At 48.0% G+C, this 15,000-nt stretch overlaps 1 protein-coding gene across 1 annotated transcript in view; it reads right to left on the bottom strand.

Annotated features, from left to right (window-relative positions):
• The window catches only part of cacna2d3a (calcium channel, voltage-dependent, alpha 2/delta subunit 3a), a 176,895-nt gene that overhangs the window by 9,015 nt on the left and 152,880 nt on the right, over window positions 1–15,000 (bottom strand). Inside the window, exons 31-35 of the mRNA XM_076277113.1 lie at window positions 14,613–14,683; window positions 9,978–10,053; window positions 8,510–8,562; window positions 7,010–7,065; window positions 2,836–2,950 (exon numbers count right to left, since the gene is read on the bottom strand). Of these exons, the coding sequence (XP_076133228.1) occupies window positions 2,836–2,950; window positions 7,010–7,065; window positions 8,510–8,562; window positions 9,978–10,053; window positions 14,613–14,683 (371 nt within the window). The remainder of the gene's footprint in view (window positions 1–2,835; window positions 2,951–7,009; window positions 7,066–8,509; window positions 8,563–9,977; window positions 10,054–14,612; window positions 14,684–15,000) is intronic.

The raw sequence follows: 15,000 nt of genomic DNA, 5'->3' as shown, positions 1-15,000 counted from the left end.
CACCACTGGCTGCAAATGTGCAAATGGCCCTGGGAAGAGGGCCACATTCCTGGGGCTTTTCGGCGGGTGAGGCTGGGTGTCCCAGCGCTGTCTGGGGACTTTTGAGTGTGTGAGGTACAGCTTCTCCCCCACGTATACTCCCTCTCTCTCCATCCCTCTCTCCCTTTAATCTCCATCCATCTCTACATCCCTCTCTCCCTCTCTTTCTCACTCTCTCTCAGGGGCACTGGCCCATGCTCATGGTGACCCTGGAGTCCTGCACAGTGGCAGGGGAGGAGAGTGGGTCTACACACACACACACACACACACACACACACACACACACACACACACACACACACACACACACACACACACACACATACACACACACACACACACACACAGATAAATGCACAAATTCTAGCTCATATATACTCAGAGGCACACACAGTCTTCACACTTCACTTCACACACACAGGCACACACTCTCTGCTAACACACACACACACACACACACACACATACAGTCGTACAGACACACACACAGACAACCACACACACACACACACACACACATACATGCGTACACACTTATACACACATTCGGAGATCTCAGCTTTCGGCAGAGTTTCCACAGCTGGGAGCAATGAGCCCTTTATTTGAGTGATCCATAGAGCACCCCGCAATTGCCTGACAAAAAACCTTAAATTGTTAATGGGGACCACACTAATTTTCTCATTTTTGAAAGGAAACTGTTCTCTGCCCTCCCTCCCTCCTTCTCTTCCCTCGCTTCTTTTTCTCCTCATCCTCCTCTTCTCGCTCCAGCTTCTTCTCTCTCCTTCTTTTCCAAATGGCTCATATTTTACAGGAGCGACTGAGTGAGTGAGTCTCTCTCTGTGCTGGTGCTTGTGTGTGTGTGTGTGAGCATGTGTGTGTGTGTGTGTGTGTGTGTGTGTGTGTGTGTGTGTGTGTGTGTGTGTGTGTAAGCATGTGTGTGTGTGTGTGTGTGTGTGTAAGCATGTGTGTGTGTGTGTGTGTTTGCTGGTGAGTAACAAATGTCCTAATCAGATTCTTTAAAATGGAACACGTGCCGTTTAATCGTGCGGTGAGGGGATCCTTTACGCGGGGCTCGGGCCCTTACAGGTTCCTGCAGCTGGGGTCATGAAACAGAGAGGCAGAGAAAAGGGAGAGGGGAGAGGGGAGGGGGCGTCCTTAGGGTTCACGCTCTGGGTCTTAGAGACACAAAGAGAGGGAGGACGATGCCTGCAGTTCTCATGGCTTTGTCCACTATAGGCAATCCTTAGAGTTGATATTTAGTCAGGACGGCCTGTTAAGTATAAGGTGTGACAGATACACAAATAGATACACACACACATACACAAATATTCACATATATACCAAATACAAATTTGGTGGGACATATTAAAGTGGGAACAAACACAAACATCTACATCATAAGCAAACACAGGCTCATAGTACGACAAAGATACAGGGACCACATACTTGCACACACATGCGCACACACACATATGCACACACATACACACACACACACACACTCATTGCATGTGGAATTTTTATCTGTGTGTTATTGAAGAGGCTTTTTGAGTCCGCATAACAACAGTGCAGCCTGGGCCGGACTCATCAGACATTCCAGCGGAAGACTCTCCCCCTTGCTTGGGTTAGGGCTAGGGTTAGGGAAGACTCTCCCCCTGGCTAGGGCCATAACAACCTGGACAAAACCTGACATGCCACAGAGCTGGATTACAGGTGAGGAGAGAGAGAGAGAGAGGGAGAGAGAGAGAGAGAGAGAGAAGGGAGAAAGAAAGAGAGGGAGAGAGAGGGAGAGAAAGAGAGAGAGAGAGGGAGGCAGCAGTGCATCTGTTTTATAGCTAGCAGAACCCATATCTTTATGTTGTAGTCCAATAGCTGCAGCTCTCTCCTTTCTAATGTTTATAATTCTTGAAAGCAAGCACGGGTTTACATAGGGAGACCGCAGTGAATAAATATCCCTGTGAACTTAAAGGACTCTCCAGGTATTGTATGACCTGCTCATACTGGATGTTAGAACACAAGAGCGCACTGTGAAGGGGTGCTGGGCAGAATGAGAGTTATGGCCTAATATTGAGTCATGATATAAGAGTGTGTAAAAGTGTGTGTATGTGTGTGTGTGTGTGTGTGGTGAGGCGCTCTACTTTCTCCCTTCTTTCTGTGGTGTAGTACGTAGGAACATGTGTGCTACATTCCCCTGCTTCCTTAGCACATCATTATTCAGAGAGCCAGAGAGCCCTACAGAGCACAGTAGGAACAGCACTCTCCCCATGTGGACCTCTTTCTCTCTCTCTCACACACACACACACACACACACACACACACACACACACACACACCACACACACACACACACACACACACACACACACACACACACATGTACCCACACATGCATACATGAACACACACTCACTTTCTGTCTTTCTCTCATACACACACACACACACACTCACACACACACACATGTACCCACACATGCATACATGAACACACACTCACTTTCTGTCTTTCTCTCATACACACACACACACACACACACACACACACACACACACACACACACTCACATTCACACACACACAGATATGTGCACCCTCGCATGCACATCCACACAGATATGTGCACCCTCGCATGCACCCTCGCATGCACACACACACACACACACACACACACACACACACACACACACACACACACACACACACACAAACACACCTCACTGAATCTTCCTGTCACATACTGCACATAGAACAGAGTTGTGCAGACAGTGCTGCGTATGCGTGTTTGTATTTAACTTACTTGATGCAACCATCACAGTCGATGTTCCCTGTGGTTTCTTTAATAGTGCGCTCCGACACAAAGGCTGGGTACTCGGTGTCGCACGGAACCAGCATAGTTCTGCCTCCTCTCTGAGCTGAAAAGGAGACACAGAGACGGGAAAGAGAAGTGCGTATGAGAGAAAGAGATTCAGTTTTTATCAGTGGCTGTCAAATTGTTCCCTGACCTCAGAAACACAAAACTCTATTTTCAAAAAAAAAAAAATATTTAAATGAAGTAAAATAAGACTAATCTGAACTGACATGGACAACATGTCTGTAAATAAGCAATGACATATTTATCAATTTAATAAAACAAAGTGTATTTTATTTTAATCAATTTAATACAAATTATTAAATTAATTAAAAATGAATTATGATAAATTGATCATTAAAATGTTCAAACCTAGCGCTTTTTCTGTTATGAAGAAGACCTCTCAAAACCCTGAACAAGTAATTTGCTTGGTGCTCTCTACAGATTGATGCTAAGTACTGTGAGCAGCCCAGTGCCATTTGCTTTGCACTGCTGCCACCTACTGTTGAGTTGTGGTACTGCAGCACCCCACAGCAACAGCATACAAAAAAAAAAAAAAAAATCCTTAAATAACTGCTTGTTTAAGGGCTTGGCGTGTCCGGGCTGTGAGAGAATGTGCTTTTTAAGTTAAAGGGTAGTTCCTGGGTCATTGTTATCTCATGTTACGCCGAGCGCCAGTTCTCATTTGTCTCCTGTAGTCTGGATCCCGTACAGACACAAACTCTCCGCAGAGTTCGCCCTCGCACAGTGGTCATTAAACACAAAATGTAATTTAATGTATCTTTCAACAGCTTCACTTTATTGAACAGCTCACTTAATAACCGAACAATAACATGACCCCGCGCACGTTATTAGAAAACCAAAGAGCAGGACGTTTTTCCTGGAGACGGCCGGCCAACGCGCTTGTGGAGAATGTGTTCAGCTAGATGGAACTGGTGACAGTCTATATCCCTCTTAACCACGGAATAATTCACAGACACACACACACAAGCACTTGCAAGCATGCATACAAAAAATAAACGCCTTTTGCTTCTCCCATTGTTTTCATACTCTTTCTTCATGCCTTTGACAATGACGGTGTTTTCTGTGTATGTGAGAGAGAATATGTGTGTGTGTGTGTGTGTGTGTGTGTGTGTGTATGTTCATGTGTGGAGATGTGTAGAGGTACATTCAGTATATATATGTGTGTGTGTGTGTGTGTGTGTGTATGTGTGTGATGGGACAACAAACCACCGTCAAAGCATGTAAATGTTTGCTTGAGTGTATATGTTTTGTTAAACTTGTCTATGTTTTTTGTTTACCCATATAGGCCTACTGTCAAATAATTTGTGTTAATCATACCATTCATCATAAACCCACTCCATTACTCCTGTAGCTGTTTAGCCAGGTGCCAAACACTGCAGTAGATCATTAACGCTAGCTACTTCCAACATGGCATCCCCTTACTGTTTTAAACATTTACCATCCAATCACCTTTCTTCTGTTAAAATTATTGTTAAGTCTTTGTCTTAAATGCTCCGTTTATTCAACTTTAATTCATTTGAAAAAAAAGTTTCACTGAACTTTTGTGTGCACGTGTGCACATGCGTGTGTATGTGCATGTACACATCCATCCCTACGGGTCAGCAGCCTCCGCAGTGACATGCTTAGAGAGGATTTCCAGCGCCAGGGAGCCTGGGACAGTGACGTGGGGTTATGGAGACATGGGGACGGAGTGTATTGAATTTACATTACTGCCTGGAGTCAGCTTAATGGGCGCTGGGTCTGGCCTGGCTGACTGTGTGTGTGTGTGTGTGTGTGTGTGTGTGTGTGTGTGTGTGTGTGTGTGTGTGTGTGTGTGTGTGTGTCTGTGTGTCCGGCCGGCCAGGGGCCACGCAGCGCTGGGCGATCCACTGCCGGCAGCCTCGTTACAGGGGCTTGTGGATTTGTTCAGCTCTGTGACTTCCGCGGCGGATGGCCCTGCCGCTCGCTGGATCTCTGCCGCTCGCTCTCTCTCCCCGGGTTGGGTTGGGTCGGGCCTGCCCAGCCAGGCTCGCGGCTCTAAGCCGGGGGTTTTATTGGGACTGGGTTGGGTTTCTATTGTTGTTCCGGTCAGAGGGATACGGCACCAGTGGCAAGGTCAGTGGAGTGTGAAATTGCGTCCTGCGTTTTCCAGCATGAGCGGGCGAGCGAGCGAAGGAGACGTTTCTCTTTGCGAAAACAAAAAAAGAAAACGACCGAAAAAAAAGATGGCGGAGAAAAGAGCGAGATAGAGAGTGAGAGAGAGAGAGAGAGAGAGAGAGAAAGAGAGAGAGAGTTAAAGAAGAGAGAAAAGGCCCAAACTGCTGTTTTGGTTGGCGATAATGAATGCGTCCCCATAGACTGTCAGTCAGGCAGCAGACCACGTCTCCTTCTCTGATGGCTGGCTTGTTTATGTTAGGGCCTCTCTCTCTCACTCCGCTCCTCCTCCTACTCCCTTGCTTTTTCCTTTTTTCTCTCATCCCTTCTTTTCATTCTCCTCTCTGCATTTGCATTTGGCACACAGCTTTTACACACAAAGCTGCCGCCTCGAAAAACCCACTGATCAAAGTTTGACCATTTCCTGCTTTCTTGTGTGTGTGTCTGTGTGTGTCTCTCGGTGTGTGTGTGTGTGTGTGTGTGTGTGTGTGTGTGTGTGTGTGTGTGTGTGTGTGTGTGTGTGTGCACAGAGATATGAAAAAAAGTATGTGGTAAGACAGAGTGCAAGTGTGTGAGAGTAATCATGTTTGTGTTATTAAAGAAAGCTCGAGAAAGGGTGAGGTAGTGTGAATTTCACACTTCTGACAGGTACTGGCAGGAAGAGGACACTCAGGGTTCTTGTGTGTGTATGTGTGTGTGTGTATGTGTGTGTGTGTGTGTGTGTGTGTGTGTGTGTGTGTGTGTGTGTGTGTGTGTGTGCATATGTGTGTGTGTGTGTGTGTGAAAGAGAGATAGAGAGAGAGAGAGCGAGAGAGAGAGAGCGAGAGAAAGAGAGAGCGAGAGAGAGAGAGTGAGAGAGAGAGACAAAGAGAGTGAGGGAGAGAAAGAGAGTGAGGGAGAGAAAGAGAGCACTGATACACACAGTGATGGTCTCGATGTGCAGGGCAGCTCGAGGGGCCGCAGACTTTGCCAGAGTTGGCAGCAGGCTGTCAGCTTTATTAAGAAGCGGATATTACTTCTCATGACACACTTTTCACAGGCCATAAAGAGCTTGGGCTTACAGCAAACTCAACATGTGTGCATGACCGCGCACACACGCATGCACACGCACACACACGCACACACACACACATGCACACATGCACGCACGCAAGCACAAACGCGCACACGCACACATACACACACGCACACACACACAGAGACACACACACACATGCATAATACTGTGTATGACCAAGTAACACAGTGAAGCCAACAGAGTAACCATCTATATGTACACATACCAAGTCAACCGAGGGGAACAGTGTTTGGCATCGGTACCAACTATGGGTTTACATAGTATATGAATGAGTTCATGTGTAAGACATGAACTCATGACAGTGTGTGTGTGTGTGTGTGTGTGTACATTTTTATCTGTTGGGAAAGGGAAAGCCAGAGCTGACTCCATGTTGCCATTCATTTTCTAACTGTGTGTGTGTGTGTGTGTGTGTGTGTGTGTGTGTGTGTGTGTGTGTGTGTGTGTGTGTTTGCACACGTGTACATGTGTATGTGATATGTATTTTGAAACCTCTTCCACTGTGGGTTTTGCGTCGGAACAGAATGTGGTCAGCCTCTGCATGACCCCAAAGCCCAACCAATCACAGCCCAGCAAGGATGGGAGCATGCCCACTGTGCGGGACGGCTGCAATTTCACCTTTGAACCCTTTGGACTAAGTGTGTGTTTATAGAGCCATGTCCCACAGGTGAGTTGCTTACAGTGGCGAATGATCAAATAATGCACACGCATGCACACACACCCACCCACACACACACGTGCATTCAGTGTTCTCTCTCTCTCTCTCTCTCACACACACACACACACACACACACACACACACACACACACACAACCCCTGCACAATAGCAGGGATTTTTCTCACATCCAACTTTTGCAATCCTCTCTCTCTGTCATGCAGCACCCACTCACCTTTGGCTGTGAGATCAGAGTACCACCAGCTGTACAGGTTAAACTCCACCAGGAATCTTAAAGAGAAACAAGAGCGCACGAGAGAGAAGGACAGAGAGAAAGAGAGAGAGAGAGAGAAGGAGAGAGAGAGCAAGAGCAACAGACCGAGAGAGAGAGAGAAAGAGAGAGAGAGAGAGATGAGTTTGGGGTGCTGAAGCCAGGGCCTCGGCCTGTGTATTGACATGTAGCAGGGCAGGGGGCTGCTTCCCATTAGGGCTGCCTGAGATGAGATGAGATGAGATGAGGGGCATGTTGGAGAAACATCAACCCCCCCCAGCCTGGCCTTTCCTGGGGGGCAACATCTGCACAGACAGGAACTTGGCCAACGGGGGGAACCATTTGTTTTTCCTCTGTCTCATTATCAACAACTACAAACTACGACGACAAGCAAACACACAACTCACTACGACCCCCCCCCCCCCCCACCCCAACATACACACACACACACAACCTCTAAACCCTCCAACTTGTGATGAAGGCCCACCCAGGTGGGAGTCTGTTACCACTATGAGAGTGAGGGTACTGTAGATCACACATGCACCCTGGGATTCCCTGTCTGTGATGCCCACACACACACACACACACACACACACACACACAAAAACACGCACACACACACGCATGCACCCACGCACGCACGCATGCACCCACACATACACGCACACACACAACACCAGCCCCAGGAGGAAGCCATTCTCTGTGTGACGTCAGTGGACGGGATCTTAGCCACGCACACACACACACACACACACACACACACACACACACACACACACACACAGACCCAACCCCAGTCCCAGGAGGAAGCCATTCTCTGTGTGACATCAGTGGACAGGATCTTAAGCCGGGAACAGACCTCCCGATTTTTTCAGTCGCAGCCGATAAGAACGCGATTGAGTAGACCAAACTCACAGACGGAGTCTGGTATGATTAGGAGTTATATATGAGCACAAACATAACAATCGAGCTGTTGGCTGTTTAATGTCACAATTGCAACGTTGACTACCATGGAACAGACCGGTCAAGATAATATCAATTTATCAAGTATATCAAGTTTGATTGAATCTAGATTGCGTCAACAATGGAAAGAATCACAAAGAATTGAAATCTGTCATCCAAACACACATAACCATTCCAGCCGCGACTGAACACCTCGACTACTGCTGACTCCCTTGGATTTCCCATGATTGTTACGGACGTTCCATCCTTTCAAAATCGGGGGTCTGTCTCCAGCTTAAGGGGCTGAGGGAGACAGCAGCAGACGGAGGGATGGACACAGACAGCATGGCAAAGAGGCAGACAGACAGACAGGCACACAGACAGCATGGCAAAGAGGCAGGCAGACAGACAGGCGTAAGAACAAACAGACAGGCGTAAGTACACACAGACAGACAGGCAGGCAGATGGACAGATAGACGAGCAATCGATCAGTCACTCAGAGCCAGTCCAGGCATTTCTTACATGACAAGCTCGGTGAGAAGCCATTTGACTGCGGCGAAGGCAGCGAAGTAGGGCTAGAAGGAGAAAGAGAGGAAGAGAGGGAGGGAAGGAGAGAGAGAGGGAGAGAAGCAGGGAGAGAGAGAGAGGTCTTGAAATCAGTCATGTCTCCTGTCAGTGTCTCTACCCATCCATCAATCTGAGCGTGCTCAGAGAGGAGCAGTGGCAGCAGCAGTGGCGTGAGCTAGCTGTGTGCAGCTCGGAACAGGCAGCCAGTAAATCAGAACCACTGTGACGGAGAGGGGAGAGGCAGGAGAGCGTGCCAGGGCTAGAGGCCCACACACTCACTCACACACACACATACACGAGTAAACACACACACAAACGCACACATACACACACGCGCGCGGACACGCACACACACACACACACACACACACACACACACACACACACACACGAGTAAACACACACACACGCACACACACATGCACACACACACACGCACACACATGCACGCACACACACACATACACAGGCGCACACATACACACACGCGCGCGGACACGCACACACACACACACACACACACACACACACATACACACGAGTAAACACACACACACACGCACACACACATGCACACACACACACACACACACACACACACACACACACACACACACACACACACACACACACACACACACTGTGACGCTATCTCTCTGTCACACACACACACACACATACACACAGACAGACACAAACATGCACTCACATGCACTAACCCACATGTAAATACACACACTTTCACTCACACACACACACACACACAATCTCTCACATTGTACAGTCTCTCTCTCTCTCTCTCTCTCTCTAACACACACACACACCCTACGGATGTGGCTTTCTCCCTGCATTCATCCGTGTGTGGGGACCACCCCAGAGAAAGAGGAGCACACCCACACAATCCCAACAAATAAATCTACCCCCCCCCCCCCCTCCATACACACACACACACACACACACACATACATACATCCACATAGCCTGAAACAGAGCTGGGTGAAAGAGGCAGAGAGAGACAGTAAGAGAGAGGGGGGGGGGGGGGTGACGCTGAAGGAAAAAGAACAACTAATCTCTGTGATTGCCTGGATGGGACTCAAAGGCATGACCACACAATGGTAAGAGAAAACAACATCTAACTGTCAGCAGTGGCATAAAATATGTATATTATCCCAAGATTAAGATATTACCTCAAAACTCAGCATGAGAACAAATTATACAACATTTTACGGTGACTTTTTGCTGATACAGGAACTCATGTCTTGTAGTCTTTCATAGCACAAGCCATGAAGACTGTAACACATAATTCAAAACAAACGGACCAAACCTAACCCACAATAAGGAAAATAAAGTACTGTACATATTGTACCTAAGTACTGTATTCTAACTTTGATTAGACTGAGTTCTGTAGCTGAACTGTACTTACATCCAGAAGGCTGTGTGCACTGTCGCTGCTCTCAGCATAGATTCTACAGATGGCCTGGTAGTCATAGAGGGTCACCCTGGAAGATAGAGAGAAAGAGAGAAAGGGAAAGAGTGGGAAAGAGTGAGAAAAGAGGGAGGAAGAGACTAATCATCTCATTGCTGTGCAGGCCTTCACGACCGACCACATTGTGTGTGAGCAGTCGATCCGTGCGACCATTTTACAGCCATGACAGCATCCTTGTCGAACCGCCTAGTTATGCTCTGACTGACCGTGGCTTCGTTTTAAAACAATCATGGGCACGGAGAACACAACCGGTACTTCCATTAAACCACGAGGAATGAGCGCTCGACTTTACAGAGGGGCACACACACACACACACACACACACACACACAAACACACACACATACACACACACACACGTCTTGAGCTTGTATACATGAAATGCAATCCACTTCTGGCTGAACCTGGGCGCTTGGCTTCGCAGGCGATTGCTGCCTTAAACGGTCCAATCAAGCGCTGATGTGCCGTGAGTGTGCGGTAAGCCCACTTTAGTGGCTAAGGAGCTGGACTGGACTAAAGCAATTACACTAAGGTCTCCGTGAGTTAGCCCAGCAGAGAGCGCATCCGTGTGGGAAAGATGAACCCCGATGCTGTCATGATTCAGGTTTTTAGAAATGGTTGTTGACATGTTGTGGAAGTGTTACTGCATGGACGGAGTACATAGTGATTTGTTTGCACCGGCCGAGACGAAGGAATACGTGTCCAGAGAACCTTTAATGTGTCCTGTGCACACAATCGTTTTAAATCAAGCACTAAATTGATCGGTTGGAGTTCTGAGGAGAGCGTTCTTTCAATAATCTAGAGGGAGATTAAAGCATTAACATGGAAGCACCAATCATGACTGAGTTACAGCATGAAGTGACCAATCACATATCATAAAAGAAAAGGAATCAATTTGCATAAAGAAATAGTTTTTATTGTGTTGTAAGTTTGTTCTTTGAGTGTGTGTTCTTTAATTTGTGTGTGTGTGAGTGTGTCTCTGTGTGTGTTTACGTATGAGAGAAAGAACGAGTGTGTGTGTGTGTGTGTGTGTATATGTGTGTGTGTGTGTGTGTGTGTGTGTGTGGGGGGGGGGTTGCAGGCAGACTGTCTGGGTTTAGAATCCTCAGTGGATCCAGTTCAACTGTGTGGTGCCGCATATCCCTTTAATTTAATTCAGGCCTTTTTCGATGACGTCGCATTTTTCACGCCGCTCCGCTCTGATACTGTCACTCACTCCCTTTTTCTGCACTTCAGAGTTTCCAGACCTCAGTGCTCAGAACAGCAGCCTGAGGCTAGAACAGGGAGGGACACCTCCCAGAGAGACACAGAGAGATGGAGGGAAGGAAAGAGAAAGAGACAGAGTGAGAGAGAGAGAGAGAGGGAGGTGGCAGAGAGAGAGGCAGAGAAAAAGGGAGGAAGAGAGAGGGAGAGGATGGGTGGAAATCATCACAGGAATCTCACACTGGAGGAGGGAGAGAAAGAGAGAGAGGGAGAAAGGGGGATTGGAGTGCAGCTGGGCTGGGGTGGTGTGCTTTACTTGCCTGAGGTGATGTGGAGCTGTGTGGGTGCGTGTGTGTGTGTGTGTGTGTGTGTGTGTGTGTGTGTGTGTGTGTGTGCCTGTGTGTGTGTGTATGTGTGCTCCTCGGGGGTACCCAGAGTGACAGGGCAGGTGTGGGGGTATTGAGGCGCTGAGTGTGTGGGGGCTTTCGGGGAGCTTACAGAGAGTGGGAGTTAAGAAGGGCATTTGGGGGATTGTGGGTGTGTGTGGGCCAGTGGGGGGCAAGGATCAAGGGGCAATCGTCTGGTCCCCTCTGCGTCCGGGCCGAGTTACTGCGTCGGCAGACACGGCCCAACGCCCTTCCCCACACACACACACAAACACACACACACACATACACACACAGCCCGAGGACAGGTTCCGACCGGAGAGTGAGAATAAGAACCAGAGCTGCGGAACCATGACATGGGAGGAGAGGAGGTGATTTAATTAGGCTGGAGCTCAGAGGGGGTGATGGGATTAACAGGTCCACTCACCTTCACCGGCTATCCGGCACACACACATGCACACACACACACACACACACACACACACACAGATGCACGCACACACACACATACACACACAGGCGCTCACCTTCGCCAGCTGTCTGGCACACACACACACACACACACACACACACACACACACACACACACACACACACACACACAGACACACAGGCCTGCCCGCCGCACCACGACCCTGGCTGCATGATTTTTCCTAAAGGCGCAAAGGCGAAAGCAAACCAAGGCAAAGAAGCATGGTGCCATCCCGCAGAAGGCTATGCACAACTCATGTTTCAGTGTGGGATTGGGCCCTGACAGGGTAAGCCCAGGGTAATGACTGTTGTTTGGGACTGTTTGGGGCTGTCTGACAGTAATTGTCATCTAACTTTCCCAACACTGATTTCTGGGGAAGGAGAAGGGATTGTATGCTAATATAGGTCATTTTCATCTGTATGTTTGCATGGCAATGCTATAATTATGCTTTCCAGCGCCCTTCAACAGACACTCTCTCTCTCTCTCTCTCACTCTTTCTTTCTGTATCTCTCCATCTCCCTCTCTCTCTCACACACACTAAAGAGGGTTAAGCAGCTCTCATTAGTTGTGTATGCAGTCAACACACAAGTGAGAATGTCTTTTGCTGCTTCAGTCATTGTTTTGCCTGGTGTCATGGTGACGGACAGACACAAGACTGTTTGTGTGTATGTCTGCGCTGTGTTTGTGTGTGGGTCTATCTGTCTGTGTGTATGTGTGTGTGTCTGTCTATGTCTCTGTGTGTTTGTGTGTGTGTGTGTGTGTGTGTGTGTGTGTGTGTGTGTGTGTGTGTGTGTGTGTGTGTGCGTGTGTGTGTGTGTGTGTGTGTGTGTGTTTGAAGTGCACATGGAATAGGCATTTGTTCCTTCTCCTCTATGGGACAGCCGTGCTCTCCCACATCCCATTCCTGTCTTAATCAGGGATAACTGCAACAATTCCCATAGCTCCAAGCCATTCCTGACCACTTCACATATGTGGGAGTGTGTGTGTGTGTGTGTGTGTGTGTGTGTGAAAACACAGGTAGACAGCTAGAAAAGTTGGAAATAAAATGCATCTGTTCAATAAGAAGGAAGTGTGTACTAATGTATCAGCATCTAAGAGTGTAAGAATGTGCAACCTGTATAAGTATCAAGCTGAATGTATGTTTGTGTGTGTGTGTGTATGTGTGTGTGTGTGTATAAGAGTATGTGTGTGTGTGCATGCGTGTCTGTGAGTATATATGCAAGCGCGTGTCCAACCGTGCCTGCGAGTGAGCTCACTCCGGTCTGACTCAACAAAAGTTTTTGACTAATTCCTCCACCCCCCCCCCCCCCCCGCTCTCCGGGAGGAGATTGGCACTAATCCCTCAGCCATGAAATCCACAGAGCGGGCCGGGGTCGAAGGTCGGCACCGGATGCGACGATGTCACTGGCTGAGCTCAGAGCCTCGGGGCCTGCGGGTCGGTCCTGACTCTCGTCTGACGCGCTTGACGAACCCTCCATCTTTCCTCACCTCCCTCCATCCTCTCCTCTTCCTGTCACTCTTAATCCACCTTTCCGTCCTCCATGCCTTCCTGACCTCCACCATCACTCCCCCAGGAGGATGAGGACACTTAAAGGAACATATCAACTCTTTGAGGAATTAGCTTATTTGTTGTCTACCCCAGAGTTAGATAAGAGGATACATATCCCTTCACACACTTCTCTTCTCGTGTGTGCAATAACCCAGTCTGACACCGTTAGCTTAGCTTAGCAGAATTCACTGGAAGCGGGTTGGACCAGTTAGCCTATTGCTAGCCAATAGCTACAAGGGTATGTGTCCTTTTATCTAACTCAGAGGTAAAAAAAAAATATTTCCGAAAAAAGGTTCCTGTAATAAAAAAAAGCTCTGTAATATTGTAATGTGTATGCTGTGTAGTTATATGTCTGTAGCTCAGAGGGAGTGCTTTTGGACTCCTTACCAGACATCTTTTGAAGAGGAGACAAAGATATCAGATTTCTTTTAGAGTTACACAAATAATACAGTTGTCTTTAGTGCACACTTCATATTGTTTGATTGTTGAATTGTTTATTATATGAATGGAATTCAGTATGATGGTCTATTTGCTCACCTGATCTGAATAGATAATCTATTTGGATTGGAATTAGTAACCTCAACACTCTCCTCATATATTCAGCAGATTCTAATCCCCTAATCGTCTCAGTGGGCAGGTGTCAGACCAACAGAACTCTTGCGTGCTGAGAAGTAAATGCACACAGCAGGACAAGTGCTCATCATGACTGGAGGCTGGTTCTCTCCCTATGCACAGGACCCACAGCGCTGACTTCAGATCAGTGTTTAGAGCTGAGTAAAACAGGGTCAAAGACACTCCACTGCCCCCAGGTCTGGTGTAAGGAGGTCATCCGGATTGAGGGTGGCAGCATGGGGTTCAGAGTCATGGAGATTGTAATAATATTCCTCCTCCTTCTCCTTCTCCTGCTCTTCCTCCTCCTCCTCCTCCTCCTGCTCCATCAGGGTGCAGCTGAGCTCCACTCACCTCTTGAAGGAGTCCATGGCGAGCAGCCTGCTCATGACGGCGCCCTCTGCTTCGCCAAAGAACATGCCCGTCTGGAGAGTGGAGAGGGAGGAAGGGATGGAGAGGAAGAGATAGGGAAAGGGAGGAAAGGGATGGAGGGAAGAGGGAGGATAGCATAGATGGAGGGATGGAAGGAGAGAAAAAGAGAGACAGACGGCAGGGAGGAGGAGAAGAACACGTCATGCATGAAGTTAAAAACAGCAAGTGACACGGCCCCCGCCAGTGATGAGATTTACGGTGACGTGCACACCTCAAGGGTCATGGGCCAATGTGTGTGTGTGTGTGTGTGTGTGCGTGTGTGTGTTTGTGTATGTTTGTTTGTGTGAGTTTGTAACTTGTACATATACAA

The sequence above is a fragment of the Alosa pseudoharengus genome, unplaced genomic scaffold (genome assembly GCF_046254945.1).
Source record: "Alosa pseudoharengus isolate Yale_2024_CS ecotype anadromous, Long Island Sound unplaced genomic scaffold, YU_APseudo_1.1 YU_APseudo_1.1_scf_9, whole genome shotgun sequence".
In the NCBI taxonomy this organism is placed as follows: Eukaryota; Metazoa; Chordata; class Actinopteri; order Clupeiformes; family Clupeidae; genus Alosa; species Alosa pseudoharengus.
The sequence above is the reverse complement of the archived record's forward strand: the minus strand, read 5'-3'. Positions and strand labels throughout refer to the sequence as shown.